Here is a 22,300-nt window from a genome sequence, read left to right on the forward strand (position 1 = left end):
ATCTTGTACGGTATGCTCCTAATCACCACCGTGACTTTCACAGATAATGCACAGCAAGTAAGACTAGTGGACCTCTATACTGTGCTGAGACAGCTCCTCTCTTAAGAGGTCATAGCCATTATTCTGGAAAAGGAAATGTTCTAGGGGTTTTACTCAACTTGTTCATTGTTTCCAAAGCAAAAGGGCTTCTGAATCTAAAGGTTCACAACATCTGGAATCTACCAGGTCAGTCATTGCTTTTCTCCATCCGGAGACTTTCTTGCTTCTGTGGACATAAAAGATGCCCACTAGCATGTCACCATCTTTCTGGTGCATCAACACTTCCTGTTGTGCACTCAACATTGATGGATTTGAAAGATCATAATTTCTGCCTAAAGATTGAAGGACAAACTTCCACCTTTCCCTGTCAAAGCGCACTCCACTAGATTACTTAGGGCAGGGGTCAAGTCCTGGGGAAAAAAGTCCACCAAAAAAAAAAAAAAATTATACGCTCATATGGTGGACAGACCACCATGCAATTAATTTCATAATCTCCAAAATTCCCCCAGTGATAAAAGCACCCAAGCCGGTGACAATACACTGGGCTAGATCTCAGAAGAAGCTCCATTCGGAACTCTTCAAATCTACCTTGGGAAACAGAATCAAAACAATCCATCCACATCAAACAGCCGCAGATACACTGGACGCCATAAACGCAGCCCTGCTACAGTCAGCCGATTTAGTAGCACCGAAACGCAAAGCCTGCATTCGAAAAAGAAAGTCCGGCTGGTTCAACAACCAGCTGTCGCTTCTGAAGCAAGAGCGCAGAAGGGCGGAAGCCGCCTGGAAAAGAAGTCCTGCAGAGGATAACCTCATCATCTACAAGGCAATAACAACACGATATCATAAAGAAATCTTCAAAGCCAAGAAACATCATTTTTCTTTGGCGATTAACAGCGCCCTAAACCGCCCCCGCGAACTCTTCAAGATGGTCACCCAGACCATGAACCCAGGATGTCTTGAAGTCCCCAACTCAGACACCCAAGAGTTCTGCAATGAACTATCGGATTTCTTCATCAACAAAATTGAAAGAATCCGGGAAAGCATCATGCAAAACAATACCCCCCTCAACCCCACCGTCAATCAACCACAAAACACCCACAGAAACGCTCTACAATCAACAAAGTTCACTCTGGAACCGATCTCCATCGATACCACAAAAAATATCATTGGTGCTTTGCGGAACAGCACATCGCCCAATGATATCATCCCCACCAAACTGCTGAAGGAATGTGCCGACATCCTGGCACCACCCATCACACAGCTTATAAACCAGTCATTTAAGGAAGGCACAGTGCCATCCCTGTTGAAAGAGGGCACAATCCAGCCCATCTTGAAAAAACCTAACCTGGATCCCAAGGACCCAACTCACCGCCGTCCCATAACAGGCCTTAATGTTCTCTCCAAGATAATGGAGAAAGTAGTGGTACAACAGCTGCAACAGCATCTAGATACCCACAATCTACTGGATCCATTACAATCAGGCTTCCGTCCCGGACACGGGACAGAAACGGCCTTACTCAAAATATGGGACGATGCCCTCGAGGCCGCAGACGAAGGAGAATCTTGTCTCCTGGTTCTGCTGGACCTAAGCGCAGCCTTTGACACGGTAGACCACAAACTGTTACTGATGCGACTAGCCAAGGTAGCAGAAGTCGCAGAAGGTGATTTACCATGGTTTTCTTCCTTTCTTGAAAACCGATCACAAACAGTTAAATTGGGTTGTTTCACGTCGGAAAAGCGCACGGTGTCATGTGGAGTCCCCCAAGGATCCCCCCTGTCACCGGTGCTTTTCAACATCTATCTTCGCCCTCTCTTTGATATTATCAGTAGCCAAGAACTACTCTATCACTCTTATGCAGACGATACGCAACTGTATTTTCGCATCTGCAACAAAAAGGATCATCATCTCAGTTTAGAGAAATGTCTCTCTTTGATAGAAAACTGGATGACTAAGAGTTATCTTAAACTCAACAGTTCAAAAACAGAACTCCTTATGTTTCACGCCAGCCGAAAGAGTCAACTGGCAACAACCTGGACACCCCCGCCCATTCTGGGCCAAATCATCACCCCTAGCTCCAAAGTCAAAAGTCTCGGGGTCATCTTCGACACCTTCATGACAATGGACGCACAAATAGGGTCAGTAGTCAGCGGAGCGCACCATCTGTTGCGCCTACTACGCAGACTTATTCCATTTATCCCCAAAGAAGACGTAGCAGTCGTGGTGGGAACAATCGTGAATTCCAGACTGGACTATGCAAATGCCCTTTACCTCGGACTCCCAAAGTACCAAATCTCTCGTCTGCAAGTCGTACAGAATACGGCCGCCAGACTTGTGACTGGGAAAAAAAAATGGGAATCAATCTCACCTTCGTTGAGAACCCTTCACTGGCTGCCAGTAAAAGACAGAATTGCATTTAAAGCACTCTGCCTGACACATAAGTGCATCCATGGGAAGGCTCCGCAATATCTTTGCGACAAGATAGAACCTCACAATTCGAATCGCGTTCTGCGATCCACCGACCAAAATCTGGTCAGGGTACCAAAAACCAAATACAAGTCCAAAGGAGAAAGAAGGTTTGCTTTTCAGGGTCCTAGACTATGGAACGCTTTACCAACCAGCATTCGGTTGGAGGAAAACCACCTGACTTTCAGAAGACGAATCAAAACTCTGCTCTTTTGATGACATGAGACACGAACAACTAGCGCCCAGAAGCGATTCAGTTCGCATGCGCCGCGCTTTATAAGTTTTTCATTCATTCATTCATTCATGCATAATTACTAAACCGCATGTTTTTTTTTTTCCGATCCATTGTACCTTAGTAATCCTTTATGTTACTGGCCGCTTCCTGTATATGGATTCATCGGGTAGTGTGTGGGTATTCCGTCACTTCCTCGATGCCGCAATGTCTCCTGGTAGCTTTTGTCATTGTTCCCAGGAGACATTGCGGAGGTCTGCCGCGAGTTATCGCGGAATTTAGAAAGAACTTGCTTGCTTTGAGGAAGTGACGGATGAATACCCGATGAATCCATATACAGGAAGCGGCCAGTAACATAAATGATTACTAAGGTTCGCCTGCCCCTGACAGTGACTCGAGCTGGGCATCGCCGCTTAGTGAAGGATTGGCTCGGCAGCTCGGCTGCTCTCGGCTGCTCTAGTCCTGTAAAGGGAACTGAGTTCCTACTGTGAAAAAAGTGCAGGAACTCCGTTCCCACGCGTTCCCGCAGGACTTGAGCCCTGACTAAGGCCCCGTACACACGATAGAATCCATCCGCAGATAAATCCCAGCAAATGGGTTTCTGCGGATAGATCCTATGGTGTGTACACGCCAGCGGATCTTTTTCCGCGGATATATCTCCCCTGGGATGGATTCCAGCAGATCGGATATTTGCTGACATGCAGAACATATCCATCTGCTGGAGTCCATCCCAACAGATGTATCCGCTGGTCTGTACAGACTCACCGGATCCATCCGTCCGAAGGGATCCCCCGCATGCGTCGTAATGATTCGACGCATGCGTGGAATTCCTTATATGACAGCGTCGCGCACGTCGCCGCGTCATAATCGCGGCGACGGCGCGACACGTCATCGCCAGAGGATTTCGGCGCGGATTTCAATGCGATGGTGAGTACACTCCATCGCATCGAAATCAGCGGAAATCTTTGAGAGGATTTATCCGTGGAAACGGTCCGCTGGACCGTATCTGCGGATAAATCCTCTCGTGTGTACGGGGCCTACGGGCTTCATGGGTTTTTCAGCATCAGGAAACTGTTTCTCAGATTTCCAAGGCTGCCATCTGCTCTTTGGTTCATATGTTTGTTGAGTTTTACCAGGTGGATGTCAAGGCTTCATCTGATGTCAGCTGCAGTCAAAGTGGTTCTAAAGGCTCAAGGTTTTATCTTTCTCCAGCACTGTGCACGGGAGCATCGGCTGTGCTGGGTCTCTCCCTCCTTATTGGCTGAGACAGCAGCAGGAGCCATTGGCTCCATGAGCCAATGAGCTGCTCGCTCTGGGGGCACTCAGCACGAGGGAGGGTCCAGGAGTGCTAATGGGGACCCGAGAAGAGGAGGATTTGGGCTGCTGTGTGCAAAACCGCTGCACAGTGTAGGTAAGTATGACATGTTTGTTTATTATTTTTTTATACATTTTTGTGTTTATTATCACTTTAAGTTCTTCAGGTGGCTTGATGAGCTCTACTAAACCCTTCCGTTAATCTGTTGTTCAGGTAGGCTTATAAGCATTTACTGTGTTTCCCACATCTCAGTTGTACTACTTTGGGATGTCCCTATGTACATGAGTTACTCATCCTATGTCCCCAATATATGATTAAGAAAATAGGGTTTTGACTTTGCATAAATTTTATTTTCTTGGAGTATGTTAGGGGACATGTGTCCCTCTTCTTCGTTCTTATGACCCACTCCTACTAATGCTCTGGAGTATGATTGGAGTGGAAGGCATAACCTAAGATACCTGAATTACTCATCCTATGTCCCTCCAAGAAAAAAAAAATTATGATAAGTTGAAAATACTTTAAGTGCATATTTAGCTGTATGTGTGGACTTCTGCTTTAATGCAGGGGACAACAATAATGTGCAAATAACAGTAACACAAAACAAGAAACAAAAGTAGTGATTTGGGTATTGCTGTGTTGGTTTACTCTACAGGGTGGGCCATTTATATGGATACACCAAAAACAAAAGTTGGATTCAAAATGGCCGCAATGGTCACCACCCATATTAAAACGTTTCCCCCCTTACATATACTAATGTGCCACAAACAGGAAGTTAATATCACCAACCATTCCCATTTTATTAAGGTGTATCCATATAAATGGCCCACCCTGTATTTTGCAAACTGCTCTTTGCCTTGATGAATAAGCATGATATTGTTAGAAGCATGTTTTTTTGTATGGTACTTGGGCATTTGCAAGCTTCCAGAGAAAGCTCCTCATCCTGCTCAGTACAACAAAACAGGAAAATAGGAGAGCGGGATACTTTTTCCATTAGACACCCTAGTTACCTTAAAGTACAACTCTCTATCTGATTTTCTATAGTGTTTCCACTACCAAGGGCCATTAGTCATTAGAGAGCATGCTGTTAAGTGGCATTTATAGTTCAAACAGCTGCATATATAGTTTTTGACAACAATATTATCAGTAGGTCTCAGCACTGGTTTACAAGAGATCTGTCATGTCAAACTAAATTAATTGCTTTCTGAGGAGAAAGCACTGCATTGGATGTTCTTTATTTTGCTAGTGTTAGTTTGCTGAGCTTTTCGGCATGAAACGTTCAAAAGATTGAAGCAGATTTTTTTGGTTCCCAGTTTTTTCTTTTTTTTAGCTGGTGAAGGGAAGTAAAAGCAGTGGGCCAGATCCTCAAAAGAGATACGCAGGCGGATCTGCTGTTCCGCCTGCGTATCCCTGTTTCTATCTTTGGAACTGATCCACAGAATCAGTTTCCAAGAGATAGACAGAAGATCCGGCAGGTGTAATAGTTTTACACTGCCGGATCTTAAGATGCAGTACCGCGACCGCCGCTGGGGGCATTCATCGTCGAAATTACGCGTCGGGTATGCTAATGAGGAGTTACGTCGATCCTTAAAGCTTTTTCGCGTTCGCTACGTCGCCGCTACGTTAGTTTCCCGTCGCTTAGTTACACTTTTGTAAAGCAGCCCTACTTTTACACAGCAGGTGTACTGCTGTGTAAAGTATGGCCGTCCTTCCCGCGTCGAATTTTTAAATTTTACGTCGATTGCGTAAGCCGTACGGGAATACGGAAATACGCTACGCGCCGATCAAAAAATTACGTCACGTCGCGCAAAGCACGTCGGGAAATTTGCGTCACAAGCATGCGCAGGACGTCCGGCGCGGGAGCATGCCTAATTTAAATGGGACTCGCCCCATTAGATTAGGAACGCCTTGCGCCGGACGGATTTGAGTTACACCGCCGCAAATTTCCAGGTAAGTGTGTTGTGGATCGATACCTAACTTAGGAAATTTGCGGCAGTGTAACTTAAATCTGTTAAGTTACGTTGCGCTGCGGGGCTGTGGATCTGGCCCAGTGTTCTGATCAAGAAACCCACACATAAATATTGGTTTAGAGGTAAACAAAGCTGCATATTAAGGGTAGTCAGCAGGTCAAAATGCAGTGTTTGCGTTGATATTAAAGCAGAGTTCCACCTAAAAATGGAACTTCCGCTTAATCCACTCCTTCCCCCCCTTACATGCCACATTTGGCATGTATTTTTTTGGGGGGGTAGTGGGGGGTCAGGAGGAGTGGGACTTCCTGTCCCACTTCCTCCTTCCGCCGAGGGGCTGGTAAGGCGATTAGCTTAATCGCCTTATTGCATCCCCTCCCTGTAAGCGAGCGCCTGTCCAATCGGACGGCACCGCGCCACTCGTGCATGCGCAGTGCCGCTCGCGCATGCACAGTGGGTGCCCGGCCGTGAAGCCAAAAGCTGTCACTGCCGGGTGCCCACACTAGGAATGAAGACGCCGGCCGGCGAGGGGGGGCAAGGAGCGGAGCCCCGGCCGGCGCGTCGCTGGAACCGTGGAGCAGGTAAGTGTATTTTTATTAAAAGCCAGCAGCTATACATTTTGTAGCTGCTGACTTTTAATAAACTTAAAAAAAGGCTGGAACACCCCTTTAAAGAGTTTCTTCTAGCTTCATTTATGAATAACCTACTGATATGTTTGATTATATTGGTTATCTAAAAATAGATTTGGCTTCTCTGTTCTTGGTGAGTGCAACTAACCACTGATCCATAAGAAAGGAGAGCTACTTTTAACGTATAACCCTACAGGGTGATACTGGGGGTATACTCGTAATAATGTGCCACCGTCCCAGTAATGTGTAGATTTGGACTAGAGACTAAAGTTGTGGACTTTAAAGGCACACGGTAGATATGTTAAACTAGATAATTTATTTTATAGAAATGTCATAAAAGCAGTTACAAATATAAAATCAAAGAAATTAGATCAATAACTGACACGCAGGTTAACACATAAATAGTACAGCTTCTCAAGAGTGAATAAATGTAGTTCCTTCAATCTTTCCTCATAGCTGAACTCCTCCATGCCTCTTATCAGTTGGGTTAGAGCATGGTGTGCATTTGTATTCAGCCCCCCTGATTCAATACTTTGTAGAACCACCTTTAGCTGCAATTACAGCTGCAAGTTTTTTTGGGTATGTCTCTACCAGCTTTGCACATCTAGAGAATTACATTTTTGCCCATTCTTCTTTGCAAAATAGCTCAAGCTCTTTCAGATTGGATGGAGATTTTCCAGTCTTGCCACAGATTCTCAATTGGATTTAGGTCTGGACTTTGACTGGGATATGGAATATGCCTTGATCTAAACCATTCTATTGTAGCTCTGGCTGTATGTTTAGGGTTGTTGTCCTGCTGGAAGGTGAACCTGCGCCCCAGTCTCAAGTCAGTTGCAGACTAACAGGTTTTCTTCTAAGATTGCCCTGTATTTGGCTCCATCCATCTTCCCATCAACTCTGGTTAGCTTCCCTGTCGCTGCTGAAGAAAGGCATCCCCACCACATGCTGTTGCCACCACCATGTTTCACGGTAGGGTTCGTTCAGGGTGTTGTGCAGTATAAGTTTTCCGATATGCATAGCATTTTGCTTTTAGACCAAAAAGTTAAATTTTGGTCTTGTCTGACCAGAGCACATGCTTCCACATGTTTGCGGTGTCCCCCACATGGCTTCTTGCAAGCAGCAAACAGGACTTCTTATGGCTTTCTTTCAACAATGTCTTTCTTCTTGCCACTCTTCCATAAAGGCCAGATTTATGGAGTGCATGACTAATAGTGGACAGATTCTTTCATCTGAGCTGTGGATATCTGCAGCTCCTCCATAGTTACCACAGACCTCTTGGATGCTTCTCTGATTAATGCTCTCCTTGTCCGGCCTGTCAGTTTGGGTGGATGTATTTATACTGAGATTAAATTTATTAATTTTATTTATTTATTAATTAATTGACTTCTGGAGGAAATTGGTTAAACTAGATTTTAGTTTGTGGTATTAGAGTAAAGGGGGCTGAATACAAAATTTTCACTTTTCACATATTTATTTAAAAAAAAAATTGAAAACCATTTATCATTTTATTTTTACTTCACAAGTATTTGCCACTTGGTCTATCACATAAAATCCCAATAAAATATATTTGCATATTTGGTTTTTAAATGACAAAATATGGAAAATTTCAAGGGGTATGAATACTTGTTCAAGGCACTGTACCATTGTTTCTTGTAACCATTACAGCTTGGATGCTATAGTTATATTCCAGTCATAGTTGAGTTCTGGCAACCAGTCACTGCACTAGATTTTTATACTGTTGGGGTTTAAGTAGTGATATCTTCCTACCTGCACCGTTTTCACCCATATAGGCCTCCTGCTTTTTCTTCAAAATACATTTCCACTCCTCCTGCATCCTTCATAACATAAAGTGAATTACAAGTCAAAAGTGGCACCTCTCTCAATTGCCATGGTAAGTGAACAAACCTTAGGCCCTGTACACACGATCAGTCCAAACTGATGAAAACGGACTGAAGTTCAGTTTCATCGGTTCACCGCTGAAGCAGACTGATGGTCTGATGTGCGTACACACCATCAGTTCAAAAAAGACTTGATTCTGAGCATGCGCGGGTTTTGAACCAATGCTTTTGTGTACTAACCATCGGTCAGTCCGATTTTAAAGCAAGTTCTAAAACTTTGGTCTGAAGGACAAAAGTCCGATGGGGCATACACACGGTAGGTTTGGACTGATGAAACTGAACTTCAGTCCGTTTTCATCAGTTTGGACTGATCGTGTGTACAAGGCCTTAAAGGGGTTGTAAAGGTTCGTCTTTTATTTTCTAAATTGGTTCCTTTAAGTTAGTGCACTGTTGGTTCACTTACCTTTTCCTTCGATTTCCCAAAAGGTAAGTGAACCAACAATGCACTAGCTTAAAGGAACCTAATTAGAAAATAAAAAACAAACCTTTACAACCCCTTTAACGCTAAAGGTCAAAATTCTTTCATCTTGTCTTATGTCCCTATAAGACATCAACAGCTTGTTATTTAGTGAGTTGGAATTTAGCAAACACTGACATTTTAGCTTTGGATGGATTAGCCCTTTAATATCATTTACTAGTATAACCAGAAAACACTAAAAGCATATATTATCTGGTAAGGTTAGAATGTTAAGAACCGTATGTAGGAGCTAAGGCATGCAGAAACATAGAAGCTTTACTTATAATGTAATTTCTTAATTTCCAGGACCAAGAGGAGCAAGCTTATTTTGCTGTATTTGATGGGCATGGAGGAGTAGATGCTGCCATCTATGCCTCACTTCACCTACACGTTAATTTAGTACGTCAAGAGGTATTCCCCCAGGACCCAGCAGAAGCCTTGTGTCAAGCATTCCGCATTACAGATGAAAGCTTTGTAAAGAAAGCAGCCCGAGAGGTCAGTTTTTGCTGTGAGTTTAACTGGTTTCATACAGTTGTTCAATTATCATTATTGAATATTAGAAAACTGCTTTTTTACACAAGATATTAGAACTATATAACATCCATGGATGTTATTTACTGTAATTATCCTAACAAGGTAATAATTTGTCATGTAATTGAGGATCCAAATAATATGCCATGAGCTCCAGATCCTGTACAGATGTGCTTATACTGTATGTTATAGCAAGCCTTTGGAATTCCTGTTTGCGCACATCAGATTTGAATTTCAGAGATGTAACAAAGGGTTGTTGTTATGCAGTTTGTTTAAATAAGCCATGAAGGTTTTTATAAAGTAGTAATTCTACAAAAATCTAATATTTTAAATGAGTTTAGCTGGGTCTGGTGTTAACACATCAAGTGGTCATAAAGAGCTTGATCATGTCATAATGCATTGTCCACCAATGCTTTGGTGAGGTTTGAGACATTTAAGGCTACCCAGGTGGTTGAAAGTGCTTCTGACCATAGAAAGTTCTCTTTGCTGCTGTCAAAGATCTTCAAGCTTGTGTGACTGGGCTAATTCCTCCCTCTTATGTAAAAAATGAAACAAAGTGTTTATCTTATGCATGTGCCACATAAGTCAAGTGACATGTCAGTCAGAAAGGAAAATGTATCAATGCGCTCCAGGCTGAAGCAGCCTTTGTTTAAGCAGCAGCAGGGGTCACCTCTGACATGTTTCGTGCTGTAGAACAATAAAGACCCTTTGAAATGGTGCTCTTCAGGGTGAAACATGAGAGAGGTGACCTTCTCCTCCTGCAAGTTAAATAAGCAAGAAATGCTGTGATTCATTTTCTTTTATGACTGATTTGCTGGTTTGTAACAAACCAAAGTGCCAGCCAGGTATTTTGCAGTGGAGCCTCTCAACTTGAGTGGTATACTCTCCTTTTTGCTTGAGGAACAGCAGCAGTACCTGGTACTAGAGTATCAGGTAGATGTCTCCCTAGCACATAGAGGGAACAGGAGTTTTTTTTTTTATTAGGCATTAATACACAAAGTAGTCTTAAGCTTGGCACACACCTACAGGTGCGACCAAGCGCAGGCATATATCTGTGTGTTGCATGTAGGGCAGTCCATTTATTTCAATGGGCTTCCCTATGCACAAGAAACATGGAAAGCCTCTGACTCTTTGCCAAAAATACGAGGCACTGTGTGGTTAGATGCATATGTTTTGCAGATGCATGGGGGTTCCTTTAACAATTAATGGCACTGCCACGCTTCTCCGAAATGGTAGCGTGTTTCTGTGCATGTTGGAAAAGCACACAATTTCATGCATGTTTCCAATATGCAATACTGTGAACCTAGCCTTACTCTGGTATTTACACCTATTTCCAGGTAGGCTAGGAATTTGTAACGTTTTGAATCTCTAGCATATATAATATACAAAATATCGGGGTTTTATAATACAACATGTTAGTTCTTGAGTGTAATCTATTATTGCAGTTTATACAATCGCAGTGACAGTTTTAAAAATATGATTTTAATGTAATTTTGCTTACAATAAATTGATGTGGATATGAATACCTAATGCTTATCTACATATCAAAGTTCTAATTTGGTAATACATTTACTGACTGCTGACCACTATGGACATCTCTTGGCCATATTTTCTATATGGCTCACCCTTAAATTATGTTATTAGTAAAGCCTGTGCAGAATGAATAATATAAACAGTAAGCCTGAATTAAAAATACTTGTCTGAATTGACTCTGGAACCACATTTGTTATACTTTAATGTACCTGCACATCTGTTTAGTTTTTTCTTCATTGTTATGGGACATGAAATCCTAATGCCCACTCTGGCATGTAAATATTAACCCAGATGTTTTGGTTGAGAACCTGGCCACACTCATTCTTAAATTTGTAAGGCTTGTTATTTGACCACTATCATAATAGAAGGTCCTGTTGGACAATAGGGGGCTTATGAGGTAAAAGGGATGAGGTCAGGTCCTTTTTTGATTGATTTTTTTTTTGCTGACCACACTTTTGATCTGAAAATCCTAGCATTCTGAAGCGGGAAACTTGATGTGCAACTTCCTAGGACTGAATGCTTTGTGGTACAAATTCATCCCCAATAAGAACTTTTAAAAATTCTCATACTCCAATATAATACATTTCTCAGCTGCCTATGCACTTTAAGAAGTTAAGCAGAGTCAAAATGTACAACCCCATTTTAGTGTGGAGGAGTGTACGTTCAACCCCAATTTAAAAAAAAGTTGGGACGTAAAAGCCACATAAAAGCAAAGTAAAATAATTTGATAAAAATGTATCTGATAAACCCATATTTTATTCACAATAGCATAGAAAACATCAAATGTTTAAACTGAAAAAATAGAAAACGAAATTTGTTTTTGATATTGATGGCAACAACATGTCTCAAAAAAGTTAGAGAAGGGCAACAGAAAGCTGGCAAAGTAAGTGGTTCTAACATGGAAGAGCAGGAAGAACAGTTTGCAAATAATTAGGTAAAAATGCAAAGACTTGATTATATCATCATCTACAAAACATTATATCAAAATATTACGAGGATCTGAAGAAATGCGCAAAGGGACAAGGCTGAAACACATCTTTAGGCCCTTAGACTGACACTACATTATAGTGATTGTAAATGCCCATTATTTTAAATTAAAATAACAAAGATGTTATACTTGCCTCTTCTGTGCAATGGTTTTGCACAAAGCAGCCTTGATCCTCCTCTCCTCAGGTCCCCCTCTGGTACTCTGGTACTCCTGGCACCCCCCCTTACCCGAGTGCTCCCATAGCAGGTTGCTTGCCCTGGGGGCACTCATGTGATTCTGTGACGGACATCATGTCATGTACTTCCAAAAATCACTGTCTGTGAACACAGTTCCCTGTGCCATCCAAAAATGCAAAGTAAAGCTCTGTCATGCAAATAAGAAGCCATATCTAAACATGATCCAGGAATGCTGCCACATACTCTGGACCAAAGATCTTTTTAACTGGTCTGTTGCAAAGTGGAAAACTGTTGTGGTCAGGCAAATTGTAATTTGACATTCTTTTTGGCAACCATGGGCACCATATCCTCTGGACTAAAGAGGAGAGGGAACTTTCAGCGTGTTATCAGCACTCAAAAGCCTGCATGTCTGCAAGTATGGAAGGGCAGCTTGCACATCTGGAAAGGCACTATGAATGCTGAAAGATATATCAAGGTTTTAGAGCAGCATATGATTGATTGATTGATTGATTTTTGAGCTTAATTAGGCGCCAAATGCCCACTGTGAAGTGAGCGTCTAAGCGCCGCTGGTGAGATGTAACTTTGAATCAATCCAGACAATCCAGATTCCATCCAGACAAACTGTTTTTCAGGGAAGGCCTTGCATATTTCATCAGGACCATTCTAAACCCTATACTGCATCTATAACAACAGCATGGCTTCATAGTAGAAGAGTCAAGGTGCTTAACTGGCGTGCCTGCAGTCTACACTTTTCACCAGCTGAAAATATTTGGCACATCTTGAAATGCAAAATATAACAAAGAAGATCAAGGACTGTTGAGCAGTTAGAATCCTATATCAGGCAAGAATGGGACAACTTTATTCTCACAAAACTCCAGCAACTGGTCTCCTGAGTTCCCAGACGTTTACAGAGTGTTGTTAAAAGAAGAGGGGATACTACACTGTGGTTAACCTGGCCCTGTCCCAACTTTTTGGGGAAAGTGTTGTCATCAATTTCAAAATTACCTTATTTTTTTCTTAAAATTGTACATTTCCTCAATTTAAACATTTGATATATTTTCTATTGTTAATAAAATATGGGGTTATGAGATTTGAAAATCATTGCATTTTGTTTTTATGTAGATTTTATATAGCACCCCAACTTTTTTGAATTGGGATTGTATAAAGAGGTTGATCTGATAATATTGGAAGAATTGCATTTGAGGGACTTTTCAATGCTTCTGGTGGTATGGGAACGAATTCATGTGCAGTTAGAGAAGCTCAATAGTATGTTTTTTATACCATTTATGAACCACTAAGTAAAGGCCAGGGGGTTCTTGAAGGATGTTTGGGAATGAAGGGTTATAAAGAATGCCTGAGAGTAAAAGGTTGAGCAATATTAATTTGCTGGAGTACTTGATTGAGTCTCATTATTTCAACGATTGTTGTGTGAGGTCTGTTATGAGTGGTCTGAGGTTTAGGGTAGTCCAAATCGGTCTGTAAATAGAACCCTGATATAGTAGAGAAGGGTGGGGGGATATGATTTGTTGATAGCGTGTATTCTGAGTAAGGAATGGCATGCAGTTAGAAGGCACAAGAGTTCCCTAAGTAGGGGTGGATAGTTTGCTTTATACAGTGCCTTGCAAAAGTATTCAACCCCCCTTGGCTTTTTACCTATTTTGTTACATTACAGCCTTCAGTTCAATGTTTTTTTAATCTGAATTACATGTGATGGATGTCTAAGTTGGTGAAGTAAAATTGGAAAAATATATACATATCAGAACTAAAAAACTGATAATTGGCATGTGTGTATGTATTCACCCTCTTTGTTATGAAGCCCATAAAAAGCTCTGGTGTAACCAATTACCTTCATACGTCACATAATTAGTGAAATGATGTCCACCTGTGTGCAATCTAAGTGTCCCATGATCTGTCATTACATATACACAGCTTTTTTAAAGGCCCCAGAGGCTGCAACACCTAAGCAAGAGGCACCATGAACCAAACACTGCCATGAAGACCAAGGAACTCTCCAAACAAGTAAGGCCCCGTACACACGACCGAACATGTCTGCTGAAACTGGTCCGCTGACCAGTTTCAGCGGACATGTTCGGTCATCTGTAGGTCCGACCGGACAATTTTCCGGCAGATCGGACAGGTTTCCAGCGGACAAATGTTTCTTAGCATGCTAAGAAATATGTCCGCTGGAAGCCTGTCCGTCGGACATGTTCGGTCGTCTGTACAGACTCACCGGACATGTCCGATCGGCCGCCATCCCTCGCATGCGTCGAAGTGATTCGACGCATGCGTGGAAGCATTGAACTTCCAGGGCCGCGCACGTCGCCGCGTCATCGGCGCGGCCACGTCATCGCGTATCGTGTACGCACGGATTTCTGTCTGATGGTGTGTACAACCATCAGACAGAAATCTCCGGGTGGACTTGTCCGCTGAAAACGGTCCGTTCAGTTGCTGCATGTGATGGGCACAGTGGCTACATTTGATGGGCACAGTGGCGACCTGTGTTGGCACAGTGGCTGCATGTGATGGCACAGTGAGGCTGCAATTGATGTTTTTTTTGGTAGTCAGAGAAGGCAAACATGACTCAATAACACACAAACGTTTTTTTAAAGTCCCAGGCTCACGCCACTGGACTGAACCAAGAGACTCCCCCATAGAGGAGGGGGAGTGAAGAGGGGATTAAAAAAAATGAAAATTGAGCTAGAAAGAGCGCTCGCGGCAGTCGGCACACAATATGTACAGTGCCACTGCTGCTGCCCCCGCTCTGTACTGGTCTGGCGGCTGTGGCTACATTTGTATAAGAACTGCGCCCCCTCCTATACGCAATGGTACCGCCCACGGAGGGCGGTCATTATTGGCAATTTTAAATGTGTTTCGGCATGTCCCCCAAATTGCTATTTTCGGCCGATATGTATCGGCCACCGGTATATCGGTGCATCCCTAATTATAACCAAATGGCACAACAGCAAACCTGACGGCCGCACATCAAAACTCACGGACCAGGCAAGGAGGGCATTCATCAGAGAAGCAGCACAGAGACCCAAGGTAACCCTGGAGGAGCTGCAGAGTTCCACAGCAGAGACTGGAGTATCTGTACATAGGACGACAAAAAGAGGTACGATCCATAGAGTTGAGCTTTATGGCAGAGTGGCCAGAAGAAAGCCATTACTTTCAGCAAAAAACAAAATGACACGTTTTGAGTTTGCGAAAAGGCATGTGGGAGACCCCTAAAATGTATGGAGGAAGGTGCTCTGGTCTGATGAGGCTAAAATGTAACTTTTTGACCAGCAAAGAAAATGCTATGTCTGGCGCAAACCCAACACATCACATCACATCACCCAAAGAACACCATCCCCACAGTAAAACATGGTGGTGACAGCATCATGCTGTGGGGATGTTTTCAGCAGTCGGGACTGGGAAACTGGTCAGAGTTGAAGGAAAGATGGATAGTGCTAAATACAGGGATATTCTTGAGCAAAACCTGTACCACTCTGTGTGTGATTTGAGGCTAGGACGGAGGTTCACCTTTCAGCAGGACAATGACCCCAAACACACTGCTAAAGCAACACTTGAGTGGTTTAAGGGGAAACATGTAAATGTGTTGGAATGGACTAGTTAAAGACCAGAACTCAATCCAATAGAAAATCTGTGGTCAGACTTAAAGGGGAGTTCCAGGCATTTTTCATGTTTAATAAAAGTCAGTTGTCTGTTACAATTTTCTTTGAATAAAATTTGATTGAGAAAAAAATAAATAAATAAAAGTCAGCAGCTACAAAAAGTGTAGCTGCTGGCTTTTAATAAACATGCACTCACCTGCTCCACGTTCCAGCGACGCGTCGGCCGGAGCTCCACTCCTCTCAGGCCGGTGTCCTCATTGCTACTGTGGGCACCCGGCCATGACAGCTTTCGGCTTTACGGCTGGGCACTCACTGCGCATGCGCGAGCGGCGCTGCGCTGTCTGATTGGAAAGGCGATCGCCTGGGACCTGTCACCTGTCCCATGTGATCGCCTACAGGGAGGGGCCGCCAAAAAAATGACATGCCAAATGTGGCATGTAAGGGGGCGAGGAGTGGATTAAGCGGAAGTTCCACTTTTGGGTGGAACTCCGCTTTAAAGATTGCTGTTCACAAGCGCAAACCATCCAACTTGAAGGCGCTGGAGCAGTTTGCAGGGAGGAATGGGCAAAAATCCCAGTGGTAAGATGTGGCAAGCTCATAGAGACTTATCCAAAGTGACTTGGAGCTGTGATAGCCGCAAAAAGTGGCTCTACAAAGTATTGACTTTAGGGGGGTGAATAGTTATGCACATGAACTTTTTCTGTTATTTGGTCCTATTTGTTGCTTGCTTCACAATAATAATAAAAACAATCTTCAAAGTTGTGGGCATGTTCTGTAAATGAAATGATGCAAATCCTCAAACAATCAATGTTAATTCCAGGTTGTGAGGCAAAAAAACACGAAAAATGCCAAGGGGGATGAATACTTTTGCAAGGCACTGTATGGGGAGTCAAAAGAGAAGGTGATATTGACATCCAAATAAGGTAGAGATTAGGGTGATTTGAAGTTTCATTTCTCACAAAATTGGCATTCTTTTTTTTCCCACAAATAGAGCTTTCTTTTGGTGGTTTCTGATCACCTCTGCGGTTTTTAGTTTTTGCGCTATAAACAAAAATAGAGCGACAATTTTGAAAAAAATGAATATTTTTTACTTTTTGCTGTAATAAATATCCCCCAAAAATATATAAAAAAACTATTTTTTTCCTCAGTTTAGGCCGATACGTATTCTTCTACATATTTTTCGTAAAAAAAAATCGCAATAAGCGTTTATTGATTGGTTTGCGCAAAAGTTATAGCGTTTACAAAATAGGGGGTATTTTTATGGCATTTTTATTAATATTTTTTTTTTACTAGTAATGGCGGCAATCAGCGATTTTTTTCGGTACTGCGACATTATGGCGAACACTTCGGACACTTTTGACACATTTTTGGGACCATTGGCATTTTTATAGCGATCAGTGCTATAAAAATGCATTGGATTACTATAAAAATGCCACTGGCAGTGAAGGGGTTAATGCTAGGGGGCGGGGAAGGGGTTAAGTATGTCCCTGGGTGTGTTCTTACTGTGGGGGGGTGGCCTCACTAGGGAAAATCACTGATCTTTTGTTCATACATCGCGCAGGAGAGCCAACCTGCCGGCAGGTCGGCAAGAAGTTAAAGTGGAGTTCCACCCATAAATATAACATTACATCGGTAGTTTTTAAAAAATGTCATTAGTCCTTTAAGAATTTTTTTTTAGATGCCTTCAAAGTCTTGTTGCTATGCAGAATAGTTAATCTTCCCTCTTCATGCACCTAGGTGCTTAAGCTTCCTAACCTACACCGCACAGACTCCTGGGAATGTAGTGGGTGTAACTTTCCAGGAGTCTGTGCACTCCAGAGTCTCGAAGAATCATGTGACTTGGACAGTACAGGTGCTGAAACCTGATCTGAAACCTATTACACTGCTTGTGCAGCACTGAGCATGTGCGAGATCTGCAAGGCTGAAATCCAGGAAGTCATACAGGCTGGCTTCATGATGCCCACACTTAAGATGGCCCCAGTCAATTTCTATTTTATAAAGTGTCTAAACAACCTAACAAAACGGACCTTAGTTTACAGACTAACTTTACTAGAATACATTAAGCTTGTGTATTACAGGGGTATTTATATTTAAAAAGTGAAATTGTGGCCAGAACTCCGCTTTAAAGTGAAAATCTGATATAGTATTAAACAGGAGTGGCCTTTCGCTTCTCTGCCTTTTGGCTAAGATCTGGTCTTATCAGTTGCCAGTAGGGGGGCGCTATGCTAACCGTCCCTAGTACACGGCGAGGTGGAAAGGGATGGCGGTTGGCAGATGCAGAACCTGCTGGTATGGAGGTGGAAGCCTTCTGATTTGGACGAAGAAACATGCGGTCGAAGCTGAGGGGCCCCTGACCTTCTGGCCTGGATTTTGTGGTGCCTGCCCCTGTCAGTTGTTCGGGAGAGAACACTAGCTCCTCCTTCCCACCGGGGGAGCAGTTAGTATTTCCCGAACGTGATTAGGAGGGAGGGATGGGAGTAGTGGGAGTAGCCTACTGGCGTGGGCTCTCCCCAATCTCTCAGAGCTCCTACCTTCCTGGCTGAGATCGGTGCTGCTTGTCCGAGCTGTAGGCCAGGGTCCGTTGAAAAGCCTGTGGAGATAGTGCCCCTGGAGTGGAGAGACTATTCCTTGATGGACTTTAAGGAGGAAGAGGACGTCTGAAGATTTTCCCTTCCAACCCCCTCTCCCACCTGTTTGTATCCACTGGCAGTTCAATAAAGCTTCGGGCCTGTGAACTCTTTCTTCCCTACCCTACCCCACCTCCTCCCCCCCCCCATCACACCCCCCCCATCATACCCGTTGCCCAGTTGAATGCTATTTTGACAGTATAATGACTTGAAATTTTATGACACGTTGTTGAAGTATTGCTTTCAGGGTAATGCAGCATCTTGCATAATGTGATGAGTTATATTACTCTGCGCAAAACACATCGGGCATCATACCGCAGGATGAATGAATGTAATTTATTTGTATGCTCGGAACTGTATTGTTATGTAGTGTATTTATGCGCTGCGTCGCAGTACAGAGTGCAATGTACCCTGTTGAAGTATTTGTTTTTTGTATATTTTCTTTGCAAAATAAACTTAAATAACTGGAGTGGCAGTCCAGGGGTGCCGTATTTGCACAAGTGTTTGAGAGGGCACTTACAAGTATGGCACCTTGGTCACATCTCTACTACACTTTTTTACCACCTGCCTCTAGGGCTGGACCTTTTGGCTGGGACCAGAGGAATTTTTGTTTCCTGGCCGGGGGGCCGGCCATTGTATTGCACGATGGTCACTTTCTACTCACTCTCCCATCTTCCTTCTCCCCCACTCTCTTTTTACTTATCCCTGTGTGCGTCACTTTTATGTCTTTTTTTGTTTGGTGTTTCACGTTTGTAACATGTGATTAGTAGGGTGCCGGTCCTCGGGCCAGCCCTGAACGTCTTGGGAGTGGGTGGACATGGCCTTCTGGCTTAGTTCGCCTGCTCTCATGGAGCCCCACCTAGTACTGGGAGGGTTCTGTTTCTGCAGACCCTCCAAGAAATTGGGTCCGTGTCGGCTTCCGCTGCTCGGACCACTTGAGTACCTCAGTCCCCGTCTGGAGCCTAACGCCCCGGGGGATCAGGGTCAGGTCCTTCGTGAGGAGGACCGTTTGACATAGCACCCGTTGCACGTTTTTGTGTTTCACTCTTTATGTGTGTGCACATTTTTTCTGCACCGGGTGGAGTTTTTGGGTGTGTTTTGCACGCCACAGGCTTTTCAATAGAAAAATTAAAGAGGAGTGGCAGTTCAGGGGTACCATAATTGCACTTGTGTTCCTCTCAACACTTTTGCATTTTGGCACCAGGGTCACTTCACCATACACACTTTTTTAGCACCTGCCTTTAGGGCCGAGTCTTTTGGCTGGGACCAGAGGAATTTTTGATTCCGGGGCCAGAGGGCCGGCCATCGTATTGCACGATGGTCACTTTTCACTCTCCCTCATCTTCCTTCTCCCCCACTTTCTTTTTATATATCCCTTGTTTGTCACTTTTTTGTATCTTTTTGTTTGGTGTCACGTTTTGTCACAGTGTGATCAGTAGGGTGTAGGTCCTCGGGCCTGCCCTGAACGTCTTGGGGGTGGGTGGACATGGCCTTCTGGCTTAGTTCGCCTGCTCTCATGGGGTCTCCCTTTGGGGGAGCCCCACCTAGTACTTGGGTGGGTTCTGTTTCGGCAGACCCTCCAAAGAATGGGGTCCGTCTGTCTAACGCCCCGTGGGATCAGGGTCAGGTCCTTCTTTATGGAGGACAAACGTAACACCCGTTGCACATTTTCGTGTTTCACTCTTTATGTGTGTGCACATTTTTTTGGCCCTGGCTGGAGTTTTTGGGTGTGTTTCATACGCCATGGGCTTTTAAAAAAAATAAAGAGGTCTGGTCACTCCCTATTTACTACCCTTGTGCACTTTTTTTTGTTCACTTGGGCTCATAAAAAAATTGGGCTCGTAATTTGTTTTTTAATCATTGAAAATTACCAAATTACATGGTGATTTTAATTCTCCTTTTGTTTCATTGTTTATGGCAATGTACATAATTTTTTTTATATCTAGTCAATAGTTTAACATATTTTCTTATACAGCTAATAAGTCTTTAAACCTTAATTTTGTAATGTTTTAATTTTTTTTTTATATTGCAGTTTGTTTTTGTTTATATAAATTGTTAACCAGCTAGTCATGTAAATGGTAGATTATTAGGTATTTAAAGAACTTTTTAAATCTAGCATTTATCAGCAACAAAGGTAAACTGTTTTGTTAGGAAAGTAAAGTGTATCTAATTGTTAAGCAGTTGAGGTTCTCCGGACTTGTAACAAAAAAAGTTAGTAAGAGCTACAGGAGGCGGGATAAACTTCAATTGGTTAAGGGTTGCCAGATATGCAAATGTTGTGACTGAAAGACTTGTAAGCTAGATAATTGAAATCAGAGTGTAAGTAAATACATAGAAAGAGACATGTTATGTAATTAGGAACACACATAACACATTTCAGAAAACAGTTTAGTGTTTGGGAATGGTATTGGTAACTTTTTTGAGTGATTCATATATATTTTTTTATGTATGTTAAAGGTCACTACAACTTGTAAGGGGTGCTCGTAACATGTGGCCTTTAAACAACACAGTATCTGGTTAAGACTATACTTTCAGGGATCATTTCTATAGTTTTTGACTGTCGAAATGTGCTCTAAAGTGTACAAACTCACCAATCACGATGAAGAGTGTTAGTGTTGCTTTCTGAGCGCGAAGTGGGCTTACAGTGCTGCTTCTAATTGTAGCTGCTGTTAGTTGTTGATGACCGTTCTCTGCTTTTATTTTAAAGGCTAGGAGGAAAGAAACACAAGCTGAGTGATTGTTTTATTGGGTCTAAAAAATAGAGTATATTGTACATCCCCCAGTTGTCTAAAAGCATATACATGCAAATAGTACGTGCTTTTTGATGTCTCTTCTCCAGGTAGCAGAGTGAGATTTTCTGGTTTCTGCCTAAATTATTAAAAGCAGAAATGGTTATTTCGAAATTTGCTAATGTCTTCATTACCCATAGATTCCTATACTAACTTTTTTTTTTTTTTTAAAACAGTGTGGCCGTCGCTTCTCGACCTTTTGGCTAAGATCGAGTGTGGTATCTGTTCTTATCAATTGTCAGAGGAGCGCTGAAGCACCTCCCAAGGGGGAGGGTGGATGCAATCCAATGACGTCATTGCACCTGGAAGGATGGTTTCAGCAGGGACTACGCTGTGCTGCCCGACAAAATACTGGGGGCCGGCCCATGGTTGAGTCTGAGCCATCTGGAAGGGTGCTCCTGGTGAGGATGGGTGCTGTGCTTGGTGTTGGTCTTTTTGCCGAGTTCTAGTCTGGCCTTCTGGCTGGCTGGTGTAAGTGCTATCTCTGTCAGCGATCCGGTTGGAGGAGCTGGTAATGCCCTGTGGTAGGACGGGGCAGAGCCATGCAAATCCGCTGGGTTGACGGAGGGTCTGGAGGGGCTAGTATTGGTGGAGGCTGTTACCTAAGCGGCAGTTCTCCCCAAGAAAACCTTGAAGGGCTCTCTAGCTGGCAGGGGTGGAGGGCTGCACTGGCCGGTCGGGGGGTCGGATATGCAACGAAAAGCCTATGGTGCATGTGCACGCCACAGGCTTTTCAACAGAAAAAAAAAATGTGCCCCTGGAGTGGCAGTCCAGGGGTATCTGAAGATCACTGTGTGTGAGGGACACATTGATTTAAGATACCACGGTCACTGCACCAGATACACGCTTTTTTTTAGCACCTGCCTCCTGGGCCGGGCCTTTTGGCTAGGACAGGAGGAATTTTTTATTCCTGGCCGGAGGGCCTGGTCATTGTTTCACCACAATGGCCACTTCTTTCACTCTCCACTATCCCTTCCCCCACTTTATTTTATTTAAGCCTGTGTTTGTCACTTTTTTGTCTTTTTTTGTTGTGCACGTTTT

General features: G+C 43.3%; 1 protein-coding gene and 1 non-coding gene across 2 annotated transcripts in view; both read left to right on the plus strand.

Moving 5' to 3' along the window:
- PPM1E (protein phosphatase, Mg2+/Mn2+ dependent 1E) overlaps positions 1–22,300 on the plus strand; it is a 313,369-nt gene that overhangs the window by 228,317 nt on the left and 62,752 nt on the right. The window contains exon 4 of the mRNA XM_040336826.1: positions 9,308–9,496. Within this exon, the coding sequence (XP_040192760.1) occupies positions 9,308–9,496 (189 nt within the window). The remainder of the gene's footprint in view (positions 1–9,307; positions 9,497–22,300) is intronic.
- On the plus strand, positions 20,990–21,208 carry LOC120930042. Its single transcript, XR_005747575.1, has one exon. It is a non-coding gene; the product is annotated as a small nucleolar RNA U3 (small nucleolar RNA).

Source organism: Rana temporaria, chromosome 2 (genome assembly GCF_905171775.1).
Source record: "Rana temporaria chromosome 2, aRanTem1.1, whole genome shotgun sequence".
NCBI classification, from domain to species: Eukaryota; Metazoa; Chordata; class Amphibia; order Anura; family Ranidae; genus Rana; species Rana temporaria.